Source organism: Anneissia japonica, unplaced genomic scaffold (genome assembly GCF_011630105.1).
Source record: "Anneissia japonica isolate Jap-2015-1 unplaced genomic scaffold, ASM1163010v1 scaffold288101_len212226_cov194, whole genome shotgun sequence".
Taxonomy (NCBI): Eukaryota; Metazoa; Echinodermata; class Crinoidea; order Comatulida; family Comatulidae; genus Anneissia; species Anneissia japonica.
The window spans coordinates 48520-64527 of NW_022729242.1; the positions used below are offsets into that span (position 1 = coordinate 48520).

The 16008-nt window shown below is 32.1% G+C and overlaps 1 protein-coding gene across 1 annotated transcript in view; it reads right to left on the reverse strand.

The window, feature by feature from the left end:
• LOC117114659 (carbonic anhydrase-related protein 10-like) overlaps window positions 1-16008 on the reverse strand; it is a gene marked incomplete at its 3' end in the record, with an annotated part of 95537 nt that overhangs the window by 31268 nt on the left and 48261 nt on the right. Inside the window, exon 4 of the mRNA XM_033258349.1 lies at window positions 5391-5582. Within this exon, the coding sequence (XP_033114240.1) occupies window positions 5391-5582 (192 nt within the window). The remainder of the gene's footprint in view (window positions 1-5390; window positions 5583-16008) is intronic.

Below are 16008 nucleotides of genomic sequence, written 5' to 3' on the forward strand. Positions count from 1 at the left end.
AATTTGCCTAGTAACGATGAATTTGTCGAGAAAATGGTAATATTTTATGAGAAATAGTCTGTATTTTTCATTTTTTTTATTCTTTTGCGTAAACCTAAAATTCGTGCCAATATTTTTCCATGATTTATAATAATTGGAGTAATGCAAATGCATATTTTCTATTAAAAAAAAATCAGTTTTTAGTGAAATTTTGCCGGGAATGGGGCTTTAATTTATAAATTTTTTACTACCAAAATTTTAAAAAATTGATTACCAGCCAGTTTAGAAGTTATGCAAAGAATATAGTATTTATACTTAAATACACATTTTTATCGCTGCTGTTTTGATGTGATATATCTGTGATTTCCCGATTTTATTAATATTTAACAACTCAGTTTTGTAATTCAGATACATTTCTGCAAGATACTGTTTTATGTACAAATTATTTGAATAAAGATACCGTTTTTCCAATGGTAGTATAATAATACTGTGTGTGTAAATTGGCAAATAAGTTAATTACCAGTAAGACACTAATAAAAAACATAGTTTTTTCTAATTTACACAATTTTTACTTTAAGCACCTTCAGGATAAATAATTTAAAAAGGAACGATGTTATTCTTGCCTACAGTATTATTACCATATTTTAAATAATCAAAAGGGGAAAAAAATACCAATATGATACTGGGTACAGTATTTCACTATTAATAGGCTATCTGTTCTCTTTCTTTGCAAATAAATTACATGCTTAGAAAACATATTGTAACTCGCATTATTACATGTGACTGTAAGCTTACAAAATCTCTACCATCAACAGTTACGTCAGAAGAATTTTGCTAAAACATTGCAAGATGTCTTATCATTTGACGTAATGATTTAACATGGAAACGTTTATCTTGTTGTATGACTCGATGTCGTATTATAATCGAACAGAACTAACTATAAATAGGGCTTATTGATGGCAACATCATCAACAACATTATGATCGACATCAACAATATAATGTCTACATGTTTGGTATGAATTGACTGACTGTTCCAGGCAAATGTATTTATTTTCTTAGAATACCAAATATTAATTAATATACTAAACACTGCACTTTTTAAATATTTTCCATTGTAATAAAATATATGTAAAACAGTTTATTATCAAATATATACAGTATAACTATAGTCTTTCTTACTTACAAACCTATTCCCAAAATTATTTGAACTTTATTTCTTATACATTTCATCTTTCGCCTTGATTTTTCTTAATCCTTTGATCTTGGTGTCGCAGCACAGCACTAATGCTTCGCCTTACGCATTCTCAGGTATCAGTCTAAGACGATCATTACTGCACGCCGATGAAATTACAGCAATAAACATTTGAATACATGCTGTTAATATTAATACCCTGTGGGATTCAGGATCAATACAAAGGAATGTTTCCATCCTGTTTAATTGAAATTTAATTGAATCACTCTTTCTTTATTGTTGTAAAGAGCACGTCCTAACTGACTATTGATCTAGTAGTTGACATGTGACAGTTGTGTGATGTGCCCATATAATATAGGCATGATGACATCATACTATACCCAAATATGGGCATATCACATGTGTTTTAGGTGGATAGAGCCTAATGCTCAATGTTGTGTCTTTATAAATTGTGACATGGTAGCATTGTACCTGCCTTCTGATATTTGGTGTCCTGGTTGAATTCCTAAACAGGCTCAATAATAAATCTCCTCAATGATAAAGGATTTTCTGTTGTGGATAAAACCCTGAAGAGATAAAAAGCAGTGAGGTACAGTATGATGATCTAGTGCCTGCTTTCTGATCACTGTGGTTCTTGTTCAAATCCTACACAGGCTGTCTCCTAAATGAACGAAGTTGTGATACAACAATGAAGAGATAAAAATTAATTATAGCCTTTTCCTTAGAAAACAGTAAATTGCCAAAATAATCCTCCAGATTTTCTGTCAGGCTGGTCAACACTTCTTTGACCTAATTTAACCACTATTAAACTTTTATCCTTGTCATAAAGTAGTTATTGTGTAAAAATCAATCGTTAAGTTACTGTAATTGTTTCCACTGGGTTGTTAATTCAGATGATAAAACAGTTTTCTTGAATATTTATACATTATTTCACTTTTTTATGTTTAAGTTCAACTTGCAAGACTTGCAAGTCCGTCGCTGCAAGGTTTTGTTTGACATGCGGTGCCAGAAGATCAGAGATTTATTTTCTGTCTTCCCCTCTGTTCCTGTCTTGCGTTATCATGTTTAATTAAGATTTCTCATGCTAACAGCAATCTTAGTTTCTATATCTAGCAACAAAAATTACCTGTCCTCCTTAGTCTGACCAAAGCATGTTCAATGTTGTATCTCTCAATCGTAACAGAGAACAGTGTCACCAATTTTTACCTTCAATTATAAAGTGTGATTTTGCCAAGTTCCTTTTCCTTCTCTTTTACTATCATTCTTATTCAACAATGAGTAGAGTACACTACTCCAAAGTCTTATCAAAGGCACATTACAAACTCTTGTACTATTGATAGTAATTGTTATTGTCGTGATGGAATAGACAATAACTGGATTTGCGTCAGGAGACTCGGGTGGGACTCAAACCCACGATCTCCAGACCACTAGCCTGGCATCATACCTCTAGACCATCGAGCTTGCGCCTGATGGCTAGGGTTGAATTAGAGTCCAAGTAAGCAATGTTGATAGTAATTGTTATTATCGTGATAGAATAGACAATAACTGGATTTGCGTCAGCAAAATCATGTATAGTTTTAATTTATTACACCTATCCTGTATTATTATTATTACATAATGAAAAAAGATGCGTTAAATTTTTTTTTAAATTATTATTTTATAAAATTCATGCACACACCTCAAACTATGCACTATGAGTTTCTTTGATGGATACTGGCACAACATAAATATTGGGTTATACTTTTTTTATATGTTTGATGTTTCTATGACACAAAAACCATATCTGACGAAAAACTTGGGAGCAGTTAATAAGATACAGATTTTTGAATATTTAAAAACTGTTGGAAAGGTGGGAAAAAGGGTGGTTACGCCCCACTTTTCGGCAGTGTTTAAATATTCAAAAATATATCTCATTAACTGCTTCCAAGTTTTTCGTCAAATATGCTTTTTGTGTTTTAGAAAAATCAGTTACAACATATCAAACATTTTTTTACCTCCGGAGCCTGGCTTTAAAAATTATTATTACTAGAGGGTGCGCTCACTTCACTCACTTACCCTCTAGTATGTGAACGTCGCGATTAGTTTTGATTAAAAAAAAGAATATGACCACTAAAAGGAGATAGGTCGCATGGTTTTGAAAGCAGATTCATGAATCATCATTTTTTCAAAACATAAGAATATTTATAAAACACTAAAATTAGATGAAACAGCAATAGTGTTAATTGGTATAAGAAAATATCTTGTATTCTCTCCATAATTTCCTTGGAAAATGTTTTAGTTCATATACATATATATATTTTTCCATGAATTATAATAATTGGAGTAATGCAAATGCATATTTTCTAAAAAAAAAGTCAGTTTTTAGTGAAATTTTGCCGGGAATGGGGCTTTAAGTACACACATTTTTGTGAATATTCAAAATCATGCGACATGCTTATATATGGTCACAATGACATCACAATATGACTACAATCTGTATATATGGGCACACAACATTTTTGCCCTGACCCAACTATCAAATGATATTTGACAAAAACATAATATGCCTAAATATGGTCATGATGACATCACATCATAACCATATATAGGCATACCACATGACTATATATGGGCATACAACAGGGTTTTATTTTTTTTTGGTCAAAGAAAATTTGATAGTATGGATGGAGATTATACAAAGTGTAATGACCTAGACTGTACTACTATGCGTTCAAAAGGACGTTTTTAATTGTGAAATTATTACCAACATTATGTTGTTGACATACACTACTAGAACTGAATAACCCAAGGATTACAATTAACTTAGTGTTAGATAAGCACCCTGGAGAATATTTAATACATATTCACATTAAATTGGAATTTACCTAATCAGAAATATAGGCTGAGTTATTATTATTGCGGGAAAATATTACAAGTTTAGCTTTTCGCATAATTGGGGTCTAACAAGCTGCAACAATTTGCTGATCGTTCAGACGCCATCGTATTAATAGGTAAATATGGTGGTATATATTCATAAAAATAAATCAGAGTTTTTTGAGAAGATTTTTTAAACATATTTTGAATATGCTTTATTGCCATATGAATAAAATTTGAGATTGGTTATTTTTGCGCAAAGTGACGCATCTAGGGGAGGGCGTGGGTTCACATTCTCCTTAAAAAAGCTAAAGCACCTCTCCCTGTTCCCCAACCCCATTAAATATGTTTAAGGCAAAAAAAAAAAATCATACTCAAGTAGATAAAAACCCTCCTCATATCACCTTACTTTGCAAGCTAGCACTCTTTCACTTAATCATTAAGCTCCTCTCTACTTCACCTTCGCACCCCCATCAGCCCCTATTTCAAGATTCCCAGAAACAACACTGCTTGCATGAGTGCAGTTGACTGTGAAAATTTCCAAGAGACTCCTATCACCCTTGTAATAGGGAGCCTTCAATTGCACGACGACGGTAGGACGTAGAAAGTAATGACGTCACTAAAAGTCATCTGCGCAAGTGAGAACGTAAAGGTCACCTCGTCAAGTAGATTCTAGAACGCAATTTGGCAAAATCTACGTATGCAGAGAACGTAGGATGACAGGTAGGACGGTCACGCATGAGTGATTCCGTGCTAGCGTCATGTCGTCGCACAAATCAAAAGCTCCTTTTTTATGTCTTGTGCCCGTTGTTAATTGATGTTTTGATGTTTTTATATTTGCCTACTTGCCTTAATTTTGTAAATTTCAATTTATTCTGCCTTGATTGCGAATTTGTATTGATAAAATTTAAAAATTTAATAGTAATTTGTAATTAATGCAATTTTTCATGTTTTTAATCTTTTTCTGAATGTCTGTGCTGTTTGTGTGTTGTTTATTTATAATTAATCCTTCAATGTTTTTATATTACTTTCCTTTGATGTTTTTATATTATTGTTCTGTATTATTGTATCATTTAATTCAGTCCTCGACTGCGATTTTGATGTTGAATAAAGAAAGAAAGAAGAAAGATGACGACAAATTAATGAATCTTGAAATAAATGGACCTATACACTAAGTCCCACCCTTGGATAATGTTGCCAAGGTCCCTGAAAAAAACAATGTAAAAACATATGCACACATTTGTGCATATTCCTAGACCTGCTCTCATTTGTCAGTTGTTAAGATTGATTGACACTCCAGCAAAAGGTACACTGCAAGCAGATCAGGATGTTTCCATTTTTAACAAGCATTAAGCATCACCTACCTCTCCTGGGAACGCTTTGCCATTTACAAGGTGCTCTGATCCACGCTGTGACGTATTTCCAAAATGTAACCTGATAGTGGTGAGGGTGTATGTATATGGGAGTGGACCACCGAACACTCTGAAAGCTTTTTCACTATTCTCGTCGGCAACAAACTGCAAATGGCGACCAGTATTCACTATCTCACCGCTCAACTAGAGAAGAAAAATAAAATAATTTAATTATAATTTCTTTTTTTTCTTTTCATTGCTGTTAAATATTTTCTTTCATATTAATAAGATATTGTAACCAACCAGTTTTGATAAGTTGTTGAACTGACTTTTCCAAGACACAAAAAGAATATTTGAGGAAAAGGTAGCGGTTAATGAGACACAGGTTTTTGAATATTTAAAAGGTGGAAAACAGGGTGGTTATGCCCCCTTTTCCCCAAGTTTTCAAAATTAAAAAATTTTCCTTCGGAGCCCAGCTTTATGGGCATATAATTATGAAAAGAATATTAACAAGTCTTCTAGAAGTCTCATTGGGTTTACCTAAGTAAATAGTATGGAATCCTAAAAGTGCCACCCAGATATTTAGATGACAAGATCCTGGATCTCGTCATGTCTACATCCTGTAGAAGAGATGATCAGATGGCGAGATCCTGGATCCCAGCATGTCTACATCCTTTAGAAGAGATGATTAGATGAAGAGACCCTGGATATGATGAGATCCAAAATCTTATGATCTCTTCTAAAGGATGTCGACATGACGAGATCCAGGATCTTTTCATCTTATCATCTCTTCTAAAGGATATCGGCATGACAAGATCCAGAATTTCTTCATCTAATCATTTCTTCTAATGGATATCGCCATGACGAGATCAAAGATCTACCTACGTGACTACCTTTTCTAAAGGATGCAGACATGACGAGATCCAAGATCTCCCTATATGCTAATCTCTTCTAAAGGATGGTAGACATGACAAGATCCAAGATCTCCCATATGATCATCTCTTCTATAGGATGTAGACATGACGAAATCCAGCTTCTCATCATCTAATCATCTCTTCTCATCATATGACCATCTTTACTAAGGGATGTAGACATGATGAGATCCAGGATCTTGTCATCTGATCATCTTTTCTATAGGATGTTGACAAGACGAGATGATTATCTAGACATCTGGTGTGGCACTTTTTAAGCTTCCATAAGATGGTCATCAATAATGGATTGATCTCAACATAAACTAAAGTACAACAATTTGACTATAAGGGATGTTAATATTCATGTTAATACATCAGTCAAATTGCAAGGAAAATAATTCCTAGAACAAATGTTGCAGTTGAAAGGCTAATAAACTTTACTGAATAAAATAAAACATAACTACATGCTACATTACTGTAGCCATCAAAGGACTCAGGATGTTTATATGCTAAAGGTAATATAGGATCAGAACTATTTGTCAGGTTGCCATTAGATAGAGACACTATCTTAAAAGTAAAATTTGTATCGAATATAATCTATAAAAAATACTAATAGTTTTACATTTACAGGTGTTATAGCCTTTCAACCAGAAATCTTAGGTTGAAGTCCCATGTAATTATTAACTCCTTAACATATGACATTTCAGTTTCAATTCTAATACATTACTGATCTACACCCATTCGGGTTTTTATAGATAGATATATTGCATAAAAAATTAAATGTAAAATGTTATTGGTCTGAGTGAATTAACCTATCAACCATAAATACTAGGCTCAAATCCCATGCTAGTATTAATGATGTGTTATTAGGTTCCTTACTGACCTTTACCCAGTGGGATTATCAAATATATGAAATTGCTTATAGCCTTGGACACTCAATGCCAGACCAGCATAACCAATGACACGCACTGTTGAAATACCGATCATGAAATCAGAACGAGCTGACATAACAAATCTGTTTATTCCCTTGAAAATAATTTAATAGTCATTGCTTGGAGGGACAGGAAAAGACTAGACAATATTCTTGAAGATAAATGACTGAAAAAATTTAGTTTAATTATATTTGCAGTAATTGAAGTAATTGAAACTGTTTCCCTAGACAATGAAGCACAAGAAGATGACACCAAGTAGCAACACTACTTTGTAGGATGAGTTGTGGTGTTGTGACAAGATGACTTGGGTTGTACATCAGGCCACTTTCATATATTTAAAGTCAGGCTCCGGAGGAAAAAAAATTTTTAATATGTTGTAGAACTGATTTTTCTAAGACAGAAAAAAGTAGTTTGATCAAAAACTAAGCAATGGTGAATGAGATACAGATTTTCGAATATTTAAAAACTGGGGGAAAAATGTGTAAAAATGGGTGGTTACGTCCCTTTTTCCCCCAGTTTTTAAATATTCAAAAATCTGTATCTCGTTCACCATTCCCCAGTTTTTCGTCAAACAACTTTTTTCTGACTTAGAAAAATCAGTTCTACAACATATCAAATTTTGTTTTGCCTCCAGAGTCTGACTTTAAGAAAATTTTTATGAAGTCATATTTTGACAAACATTGGGTTTCATTGTTTCTGAAGTTTAATGTATATTTTTCAGATAGTAATGGTTATGAATTTAAAATACCAACAAAAAAAATCAATTTCTAAGAAATAATTCACTAGGATTACATATTTGAGATTTATTATTGACTAAGAAAGCATAACATGATTCTTGTTGATGTTCTTCTAATTTAACAGAAATTCAATTTCAAACATTAACTTGATTGCCAATCCCCCTTCCTTCTAGATATGATAATAAGTAATTACTTGATCATATCCCTACAAAGTATGTGAACCAGATATTTTAGTTAAAATGATTAAACTATACCACCACATATCCAGACAAAAACAAAAAGGTTGATAAGTAAATATCATAAATCTTTTTAAAATGTTTGCAATGTAAATATTAATGTTCATTCTCTTCTTCAAGTTATTTTTTGTGATGCATCAATCTGGAACAAAATATGCAGCGATTCCTGATGCACGCATAATATTTTGAGTAAAGTATTTGAAAGACCGGTTCAACATTCATGCTGTACTCTTTATGATGGTAATTAACAGTACTTGTTTCATACTTTTTTAGAGAATGACACAGACTATACAAATTCCTTTTTATCTGTGATTGCTGCAGAGCGAGTAAGTGATGCAGTCCCTGGTTACCAATGCCGTTTCTTTATTACATCCATTTTCTTTTCATACCATTTATAATATTGTATATAAGAAGATATTACTTAATAGTACTGTGTTTCTAACTTGCACCTCCAGTCATTATGCTGAGTGTTTAAAAATAGTTTTATCGAAAACCTACCTGATTCGAAAAAGTCTGAGCTCACTAACCATAATCATTAATACCGTTCCAAAAAATATTTCATATGTTATAAAGTAGGGCATGTTACATGAGAAATAACAGAACGAAATCTAGATCATTACAAAATTCAAAATTATAAACATTTGCTTTTTAATTCGAAAAATGATCATATTTTGGACGTTTGATGGAATTGACAGCCAGTATGAGAATCCTTGAAAAAAAAATGTTATCATTTGGAAATGAAAAATGTATATTTTTATTGTAATTTAATAAACTATTTACATTTATCAGAAGAAATTCTACTAAATTTTGATATTTTATTTAATGTTTTTTTTTAATTACAATATTTTTTATGTTGAATACTGACATAAAACATCATAAACATGACATTACTTTAAATTACTACTTACTTTATATTTTTATTATTATTTATATTAAAAACTATACTATTACCAGTGACCACTACTCTTATTATCATTAAGTCTATTATATAATTTAATTAAGAAGACTGGAGCTGTAACTCAGTGGATAAGATGCTTCTTTCCCATCCAGAGTGGTGCAACCGGTAGGGGGAGGAGGTTACGGTGCCTGAGGACCCCTTTTTGTTCAAAAGTGAAAAAAAAAACAATAGTAAATTAATGGAATTAATTGGCAAAGAAATTTCTAATTTATGGTACAGTCATAGCCATTGATATTTTAGTGCCTTACTTAAAGTTCATTGGATGTAATATTTGTACCCAGCAACCCCTGTTTCAAAATCCTGGATAGGCCAATGCCATTCCAGGGTTCTAAAATATTCAGTCTTGTTCCCATAAAATCGCCACACAATCTTGCCGATTCCTTTCATCGATACTGATAATATTTCGGTGGAAATTGGGGATTGCGTTGTAGCAATTTTATGGAAACCCAGCCTTCAAGTTCTGTCAAGAGACAATAATTTTCCTTACAACCAAAAACAACTCCATTCCCTAAGCCTCCTAATGAGACTGTTTTATGTAGACCATCAAGTGAATGTTTATCTTGCACGATGGATTGCCACTTTATTATTTAAGACAGTGACTGATATCGCTACTGGCTATCATTGACCGATATGCTTAAATAAATAAAAGAATTATTAATTTTTTCCAGGATATGCCATCAATAATAAGGTATGATAAGCCGTTTTCTGTAACCAGGTGATTTTTCTTTTCTGCTCATCTTAGTTATTGCCTCAAGACACGCTTGCTTCATAATAGAATGAAATTGCCATGGACAAATTTAGTTCAGTTTTGTTATGTCATCAAATTGGCTAATTATGTAGGAAATTTTCCATCAATACTTTTGATTAACATCTAACTACATCTAATTGATTCAGTTTTTAAGCTTTACACATTACATTGTTTTTGTGTTTATTGTTTTTTTGTTTTTTTTGCCTTTTGTACCATTGTAAAGAGATGAATTATCCTCTGAGTGATTAATGATATGGGATAAGTATACAAATACAATTAAAGTAAATATTTAAATGTATCATTAACATATAATACAATAGAATTTATTTTCTATTATTATGGCAGGTATTGTAGCAGTGAGACCATAATGAAATGCATACACTGTGGGCTACTGAAAATCCCGAATAATTCCAAACATGTAATAATCATAATATAGCAACAAATTTTGTGCATTCTTATATTAGAGATAGATAGATGCAAACATTCACAAGCTTAATGATCAGTGGTGCTTGGAAAATGCGATTGAGAAACGGTGTGTTTTCAGTCTTTTCATAATAATCTGTATATTTGGCGACAGTTTAATGTTCTCTGGAAGAGAATTCCATAATTGAGATGCAGTGCTGTAAAAAATGGTTGGCGACTGACTGAATGGATTTTCCATCTTGGCACAATGAGAAGGTGTTTACTTGACGATCTCAAAGTCAGATGAGTTTTGCGTTGAATTAGTTCAGAGAAGTACGATGGAGCAAGTCCGCTTACAGATTTGTATGTCGGGAAGAGCATGAAATTACACAGGAAGCATGCCTGAATACACAATCACAGGATATGGTGCCGCAAGCAGCTCTCTGAGATGGATACGTGCGCCATTATAAAAATAATGAATCTTTATGAACGCAATCGGAAGAATATTTTCATTCGTTGAAAAATTGACTGTTCCATTCAACGAAGCGGAGACGAGTTGAATGGAACAGTTATTGTTTCAACGAATGAAAATATTCTTTCCATTAGGCGAATATAAAACATTCATCATTTGTTTTATAAAAATAGAATCTTGTCATTTGATATTTTATTCCACAATTCTACGTTTATTTTGAATAGAGATTCTTGTCATTTAGTATTTTATGAAAAAAAATCTACCCTTTTTTTGAATGGAACAGTCCTGCTTCTTTTTTAACCAATCAAAAGATTGTATTAGGTTGAATTCGTATTGTTTCCTAGCACCGTGCAATGGGCAAAAACGGATGGAAAAAAATTGTACGGATGGGAACAAATTTCCATGAGTGACGAAATGGGGTAAATAATCAATGTCATGTGATACGAAATCCACCAATCAAATGACAGGGAACTATGTACTGTAGGTGTGTTATAAAACATTATTATTATTATTATTATACACAATATTCCCTAGCATGCATCTGGTCGTCAGAAGCTATGGTCTCACTGCTCCAGTACCTACCACAATAATGGAAAATAAACTCTAGTTTATTACAGCATATGTTTAATACATTTAAATATTTACTTTAAATTATTGTTATACTTATCGGCGAGACAGATGGCCAAGTGGTTAAGGTAGGGGCACTGTAACCTACGGCCACAACGGCACGTTCATGTTTCTGGTGTTGGAACTATAAACTGTCGGCCAGGTGCACACAATTGGCTCATGTGCACTTTAAAAAACCCAGTACATCTTTCAAGATGAGTAGGGGTTCTGGCCCTGTTACCCTTCAGTTGTGGATCATGAGGTACCTTCGTAAACGCAAAACGTAATCGCATTTATCATTTATGCTTCTTTAGCTTGTTGTGACCCTAAAATATGGCGTTAATAGGTGACCAAGTTATATACGATTAAGTGTAAACCTAAAGTTGCTTAACAAAACTGAATAACTTCAACAACAAAAAAAAATGTTAACGATGTATAAAATTTACGAGCAAAAGCTAAGCATCAAGTGTTGCGAGGCAAAATCTGTGAACGTGGAAAGAAAACATAATCTTCCTGCCTCACCTCACCATGAATTAACATATTTATGGACTTCTATACTCGTTAGTGCTGTATTAATTAGCAGGAGGACCAAGGGCAGTGACCACATGAATTCATAGCGTACATCAAGGGATTAATTTCTAATCCTAGATTAACAATATAATCCTAGCCATTAAACCTGTTCTCACGCTTGGGAATTTTGAGATTATCCAAATTCATGCCTACCTGATTATATCAAGGTCCATTATCAGCATATTCATGAATAAAAGAATATGCTAGAGTCTGCCCTACTTGTGAAATATTACAGTTGGAAATAAAATGGAGGATTTTTTTTTTAAATGAATGGAAATGCATCATTTAGGATCTGAAAAGTCTTGAATATTGACATACATGGTTAACTATGTTTTTTTCTTGTACAAAGCACTTCATGGAGGTTACCCCGGTGTACTGGGAGGTTACCCCGGTGTACTGGTTCACTCGGCCCCTGTAGCGGACAGATGAAAGTGCGCCAGCTTACTGGCTGAGGTGGACATGAAGTGACCCTCAGGGGAGGAGAAAGTTATTGAAAAGTGCAACATCTAGTCCTGAGTGCATAGAGACCTCGTTTATCTGCGCTATATAAATCCATCTATTATTATTATTATTATTATTATCTACTTGTCTCTCTCCACCCAAGAGTATACTGTAAGTGCGTACCAGTACCAGGCTTAGAATGGAGCTGAAATAACATGGAATTCTGTTCCATAGGTGTTCAATCCAATGACTGGGTATATACATTTAAAGATGGCCAATATTGTTATTATATTTTATTTTATTATTTTGTAGTCATTACTTTTCATATTATGCTATTTTGATAAGTACTTAATAAATAAAATCAAATGAATTTTTTAATTTTTTTTCTTTTACATTTTATGTAGATTAATCACTACATGTTGATTAATCTGTAAAAAACAAAATTCAGATCGTATGATTTATTTTTTCACCCTGTGTGCCGTTGTGGTGAGAGCAGAAAGAATTTCTGTTTTCATGAATAAACGATAATAATTGATGAATGAATGAATGAATAATTGGCTCATTTTTGTGTAACCTTCTTAGAAGTTCAATACAAGACTCCAAGTACACTTTTATGATTATGATTTTTTTTATGTCAATGTGCTAAATTGGGAATGACATAAACTCCAAGAATGTATCACGATTTGGTTATGTGTAACTTTAGACAATTCAGCTGATTGAAAGCTATGATGAGGATGAATATGGCCATAATAATAATAATGAAGTTGATGATGATGTTATTAACTGATGGTAATTATGATATAGGTAAGATTATAATAATTATATTGACTAATGATGATTACAAATAATATCATGATTATTAGTAACAATTAGATGAAGATGATTATGATCTATGATGAATATAATTATGATGAAATGATGATTACATGATTGTAATTCTGATGATTATAATGATAATAATTATTACGATAACCAAGTTTATAAAGATGACATGATTATATGAAAAACATGCTGATAATAGATGATTATGAGAATTGATTTATGATTCATGATTTTTTATTTATGATGCTGAATATGTTTTTTTAATTTTTATGATGCTTATTACTTTAATAATTGTGATGGATAATGCTAAAGATTATTAAGATTATGATTATAATAATAATGACAATGATGGTAATCTTAATTATGAGAATAATAACAATCGTTCAAAATAACCACAAAAATACTGACATTTAAGATCATATTAAATTTTTTGACAAGCAAGTTTGAAGATAATGGATACATGATGGAAAGGTTTATAAGTACTCAACAATAACCCATATAAATATTGTTAATAATGACCTGGTTTTACAGTTTACATGGCAGTGCTCTACAATCAATTACTGTATCTCAAAGTGCTGCTGAATAGTAATTTTTACTATTAATATTATCATTACATATTATAATATTTTTTTTTATACTCCAATATAAGAAGAGGCTTAAAATAGCAAATTATGATTAAAAAAACGGGGGGTTGTCTTACGATGTGCGACATACAATAACTTTAGATTTTTATAATCATGTTCGTCTTTTGTGCGAATCGTACGTAACACACAAATTTACTACTACAATGAAGCTACTAAAATGTTAGTAGGCCTACGAATGAACACAATTTTAAATACAGGGAAATAAGATTTTGATGAACATTTAACATCTTATAAAATGGTATTATTTGGAAGATTAGCCCTACATTTGGCTCTGTTTTTAGCAACCTAGTTACAGTATCAAGACGACAAAAAACAGCAAAAAGTATAAATTCAGACGTGAAATGAGGGTTTTGTCTTATACGCATTGCATACAAAAAACCTCCAAAAATCTTCTCAAACTCAGGTGTCGTCTTATAGGCGGGTTGTCTTATACGTGCACTAGTATAAACTATTTATAATTTAATAACTTAATATATTTAAGAAACTCAATATTATAGCATACTGATCATGAGTTTGTTCTCCTTGGCCTTTGTATGTGCAATTTTAATTTATTTGTATTTGCTTTTATTATTTTTCTAATGTGTTTTTAACTGTTCTGTTTTTTTTTAGTGGACTCCTTTTTTATGTCCTGAATCTTAATTTGTTATATTGATGTTTTTTTTTAATATTGCCTGTTAATAATTTTAATGTACTGTATATTTCAATAATTCTGTAAATGTAATTCTTTCAGCTTTTGCTGCTTATTGTATATTTATGTTTTATACCGAAATAAATAAATAAATAAATAAATAAATAAAATATAATTATATATCATTAGGCCTAATTGAATATGTAATAGTATATAATTATGATTATAGTAATAAAATTTAATCACTATGCTAAAGGTTAAAGATAAACTTTATTGTCATAATAATTCACACATGTAATGAAATCATTAGGTTGTTAAAATTTCAATAAAACACTATTAATAACTTTTTACTCTCTCTTTCTGTTTGCATAGAACATCTGGCATTATGCACCATATAAATGTAACATTATTATTATAAATGATGTCATATCTCCCATTCAACTTGCACAATGTATCATGTACCCTATAGTAAATTATATCTATTATTGCAATTTACGGTAATTTTATTTTCTGCCCTTGGGACCCAACAAGAATTAACCTAGGTCGTTGATCCATATCCTGTCTTAATCTTCTCAATTCCCTACCAAGGTGCCCATCATATCATATAGCTATCATCAACACTTTTAATATAAATTTTTTATTAAAGTAACCATGCATATCACACAAATGATAAATAATATTTGCTATAATTTCATAAGAAATGCAATATTTAGATTTGAAATATAGATATTTCCTTCATCTCTTATTATTCTCTCCACATTAGTCGGTGACTCAAGGGAGATGGCGACAATTAAATGGTGAAACGGTCCGGTTCCCAGGTGGCTGCGTAATAAAGACAGATTGCAAGCCAACCAAAACCTAATACTTGGTACAAACTGATTAATCCTGGAGGAATTCAGATCTAAAATCAATATCGTATAAAAACACGCGATCTTGCACCCAAGACGTAATATGAGTAGTAAAGGAGTCACATATTCCTTTCGGAAATAATAATATAAATGAGAAAAAATTAACAATCTAATCTTAACATTAAGTTTATTATTATCTATAGTGGTATTAACAATAGATAAAATTTACATTTTTAAGTCTGAAGGAAAGTGTGTTATAAACTGCAGGTCTCCCTCCATTTAAAGACCTCTTTTTTGGACCAAAGTTTCCATGGTTTTCAGCAGCTTTAGATTCAGATATTTCAAGTTACCAAACTGAGTTTTGAAATGCGTGACTACACCAGTTGGCTTGAGGGTGGGGGCAGGACCCCTCTGGAGCCCAGAGGCAGAGCCCTAGTTGGGTCCAGGGTGGGGGGGTGAGGGCCCCTGACACTCCAACGATTTGATCATTTTTAAGCTGTTTTAAATCAATTTCAGGGAGCGGTTCGTGGACAATACCGGGGTACGGTAAATAAACAAAAATATAGTTAATTAAAGCAACATACAATTTGAGTTTCAATGTACATCATGTTTAATTTGAGCACCTGAACTATGTACACATTTCATTACTTAACAAACAAAAAATGAATAGGTACC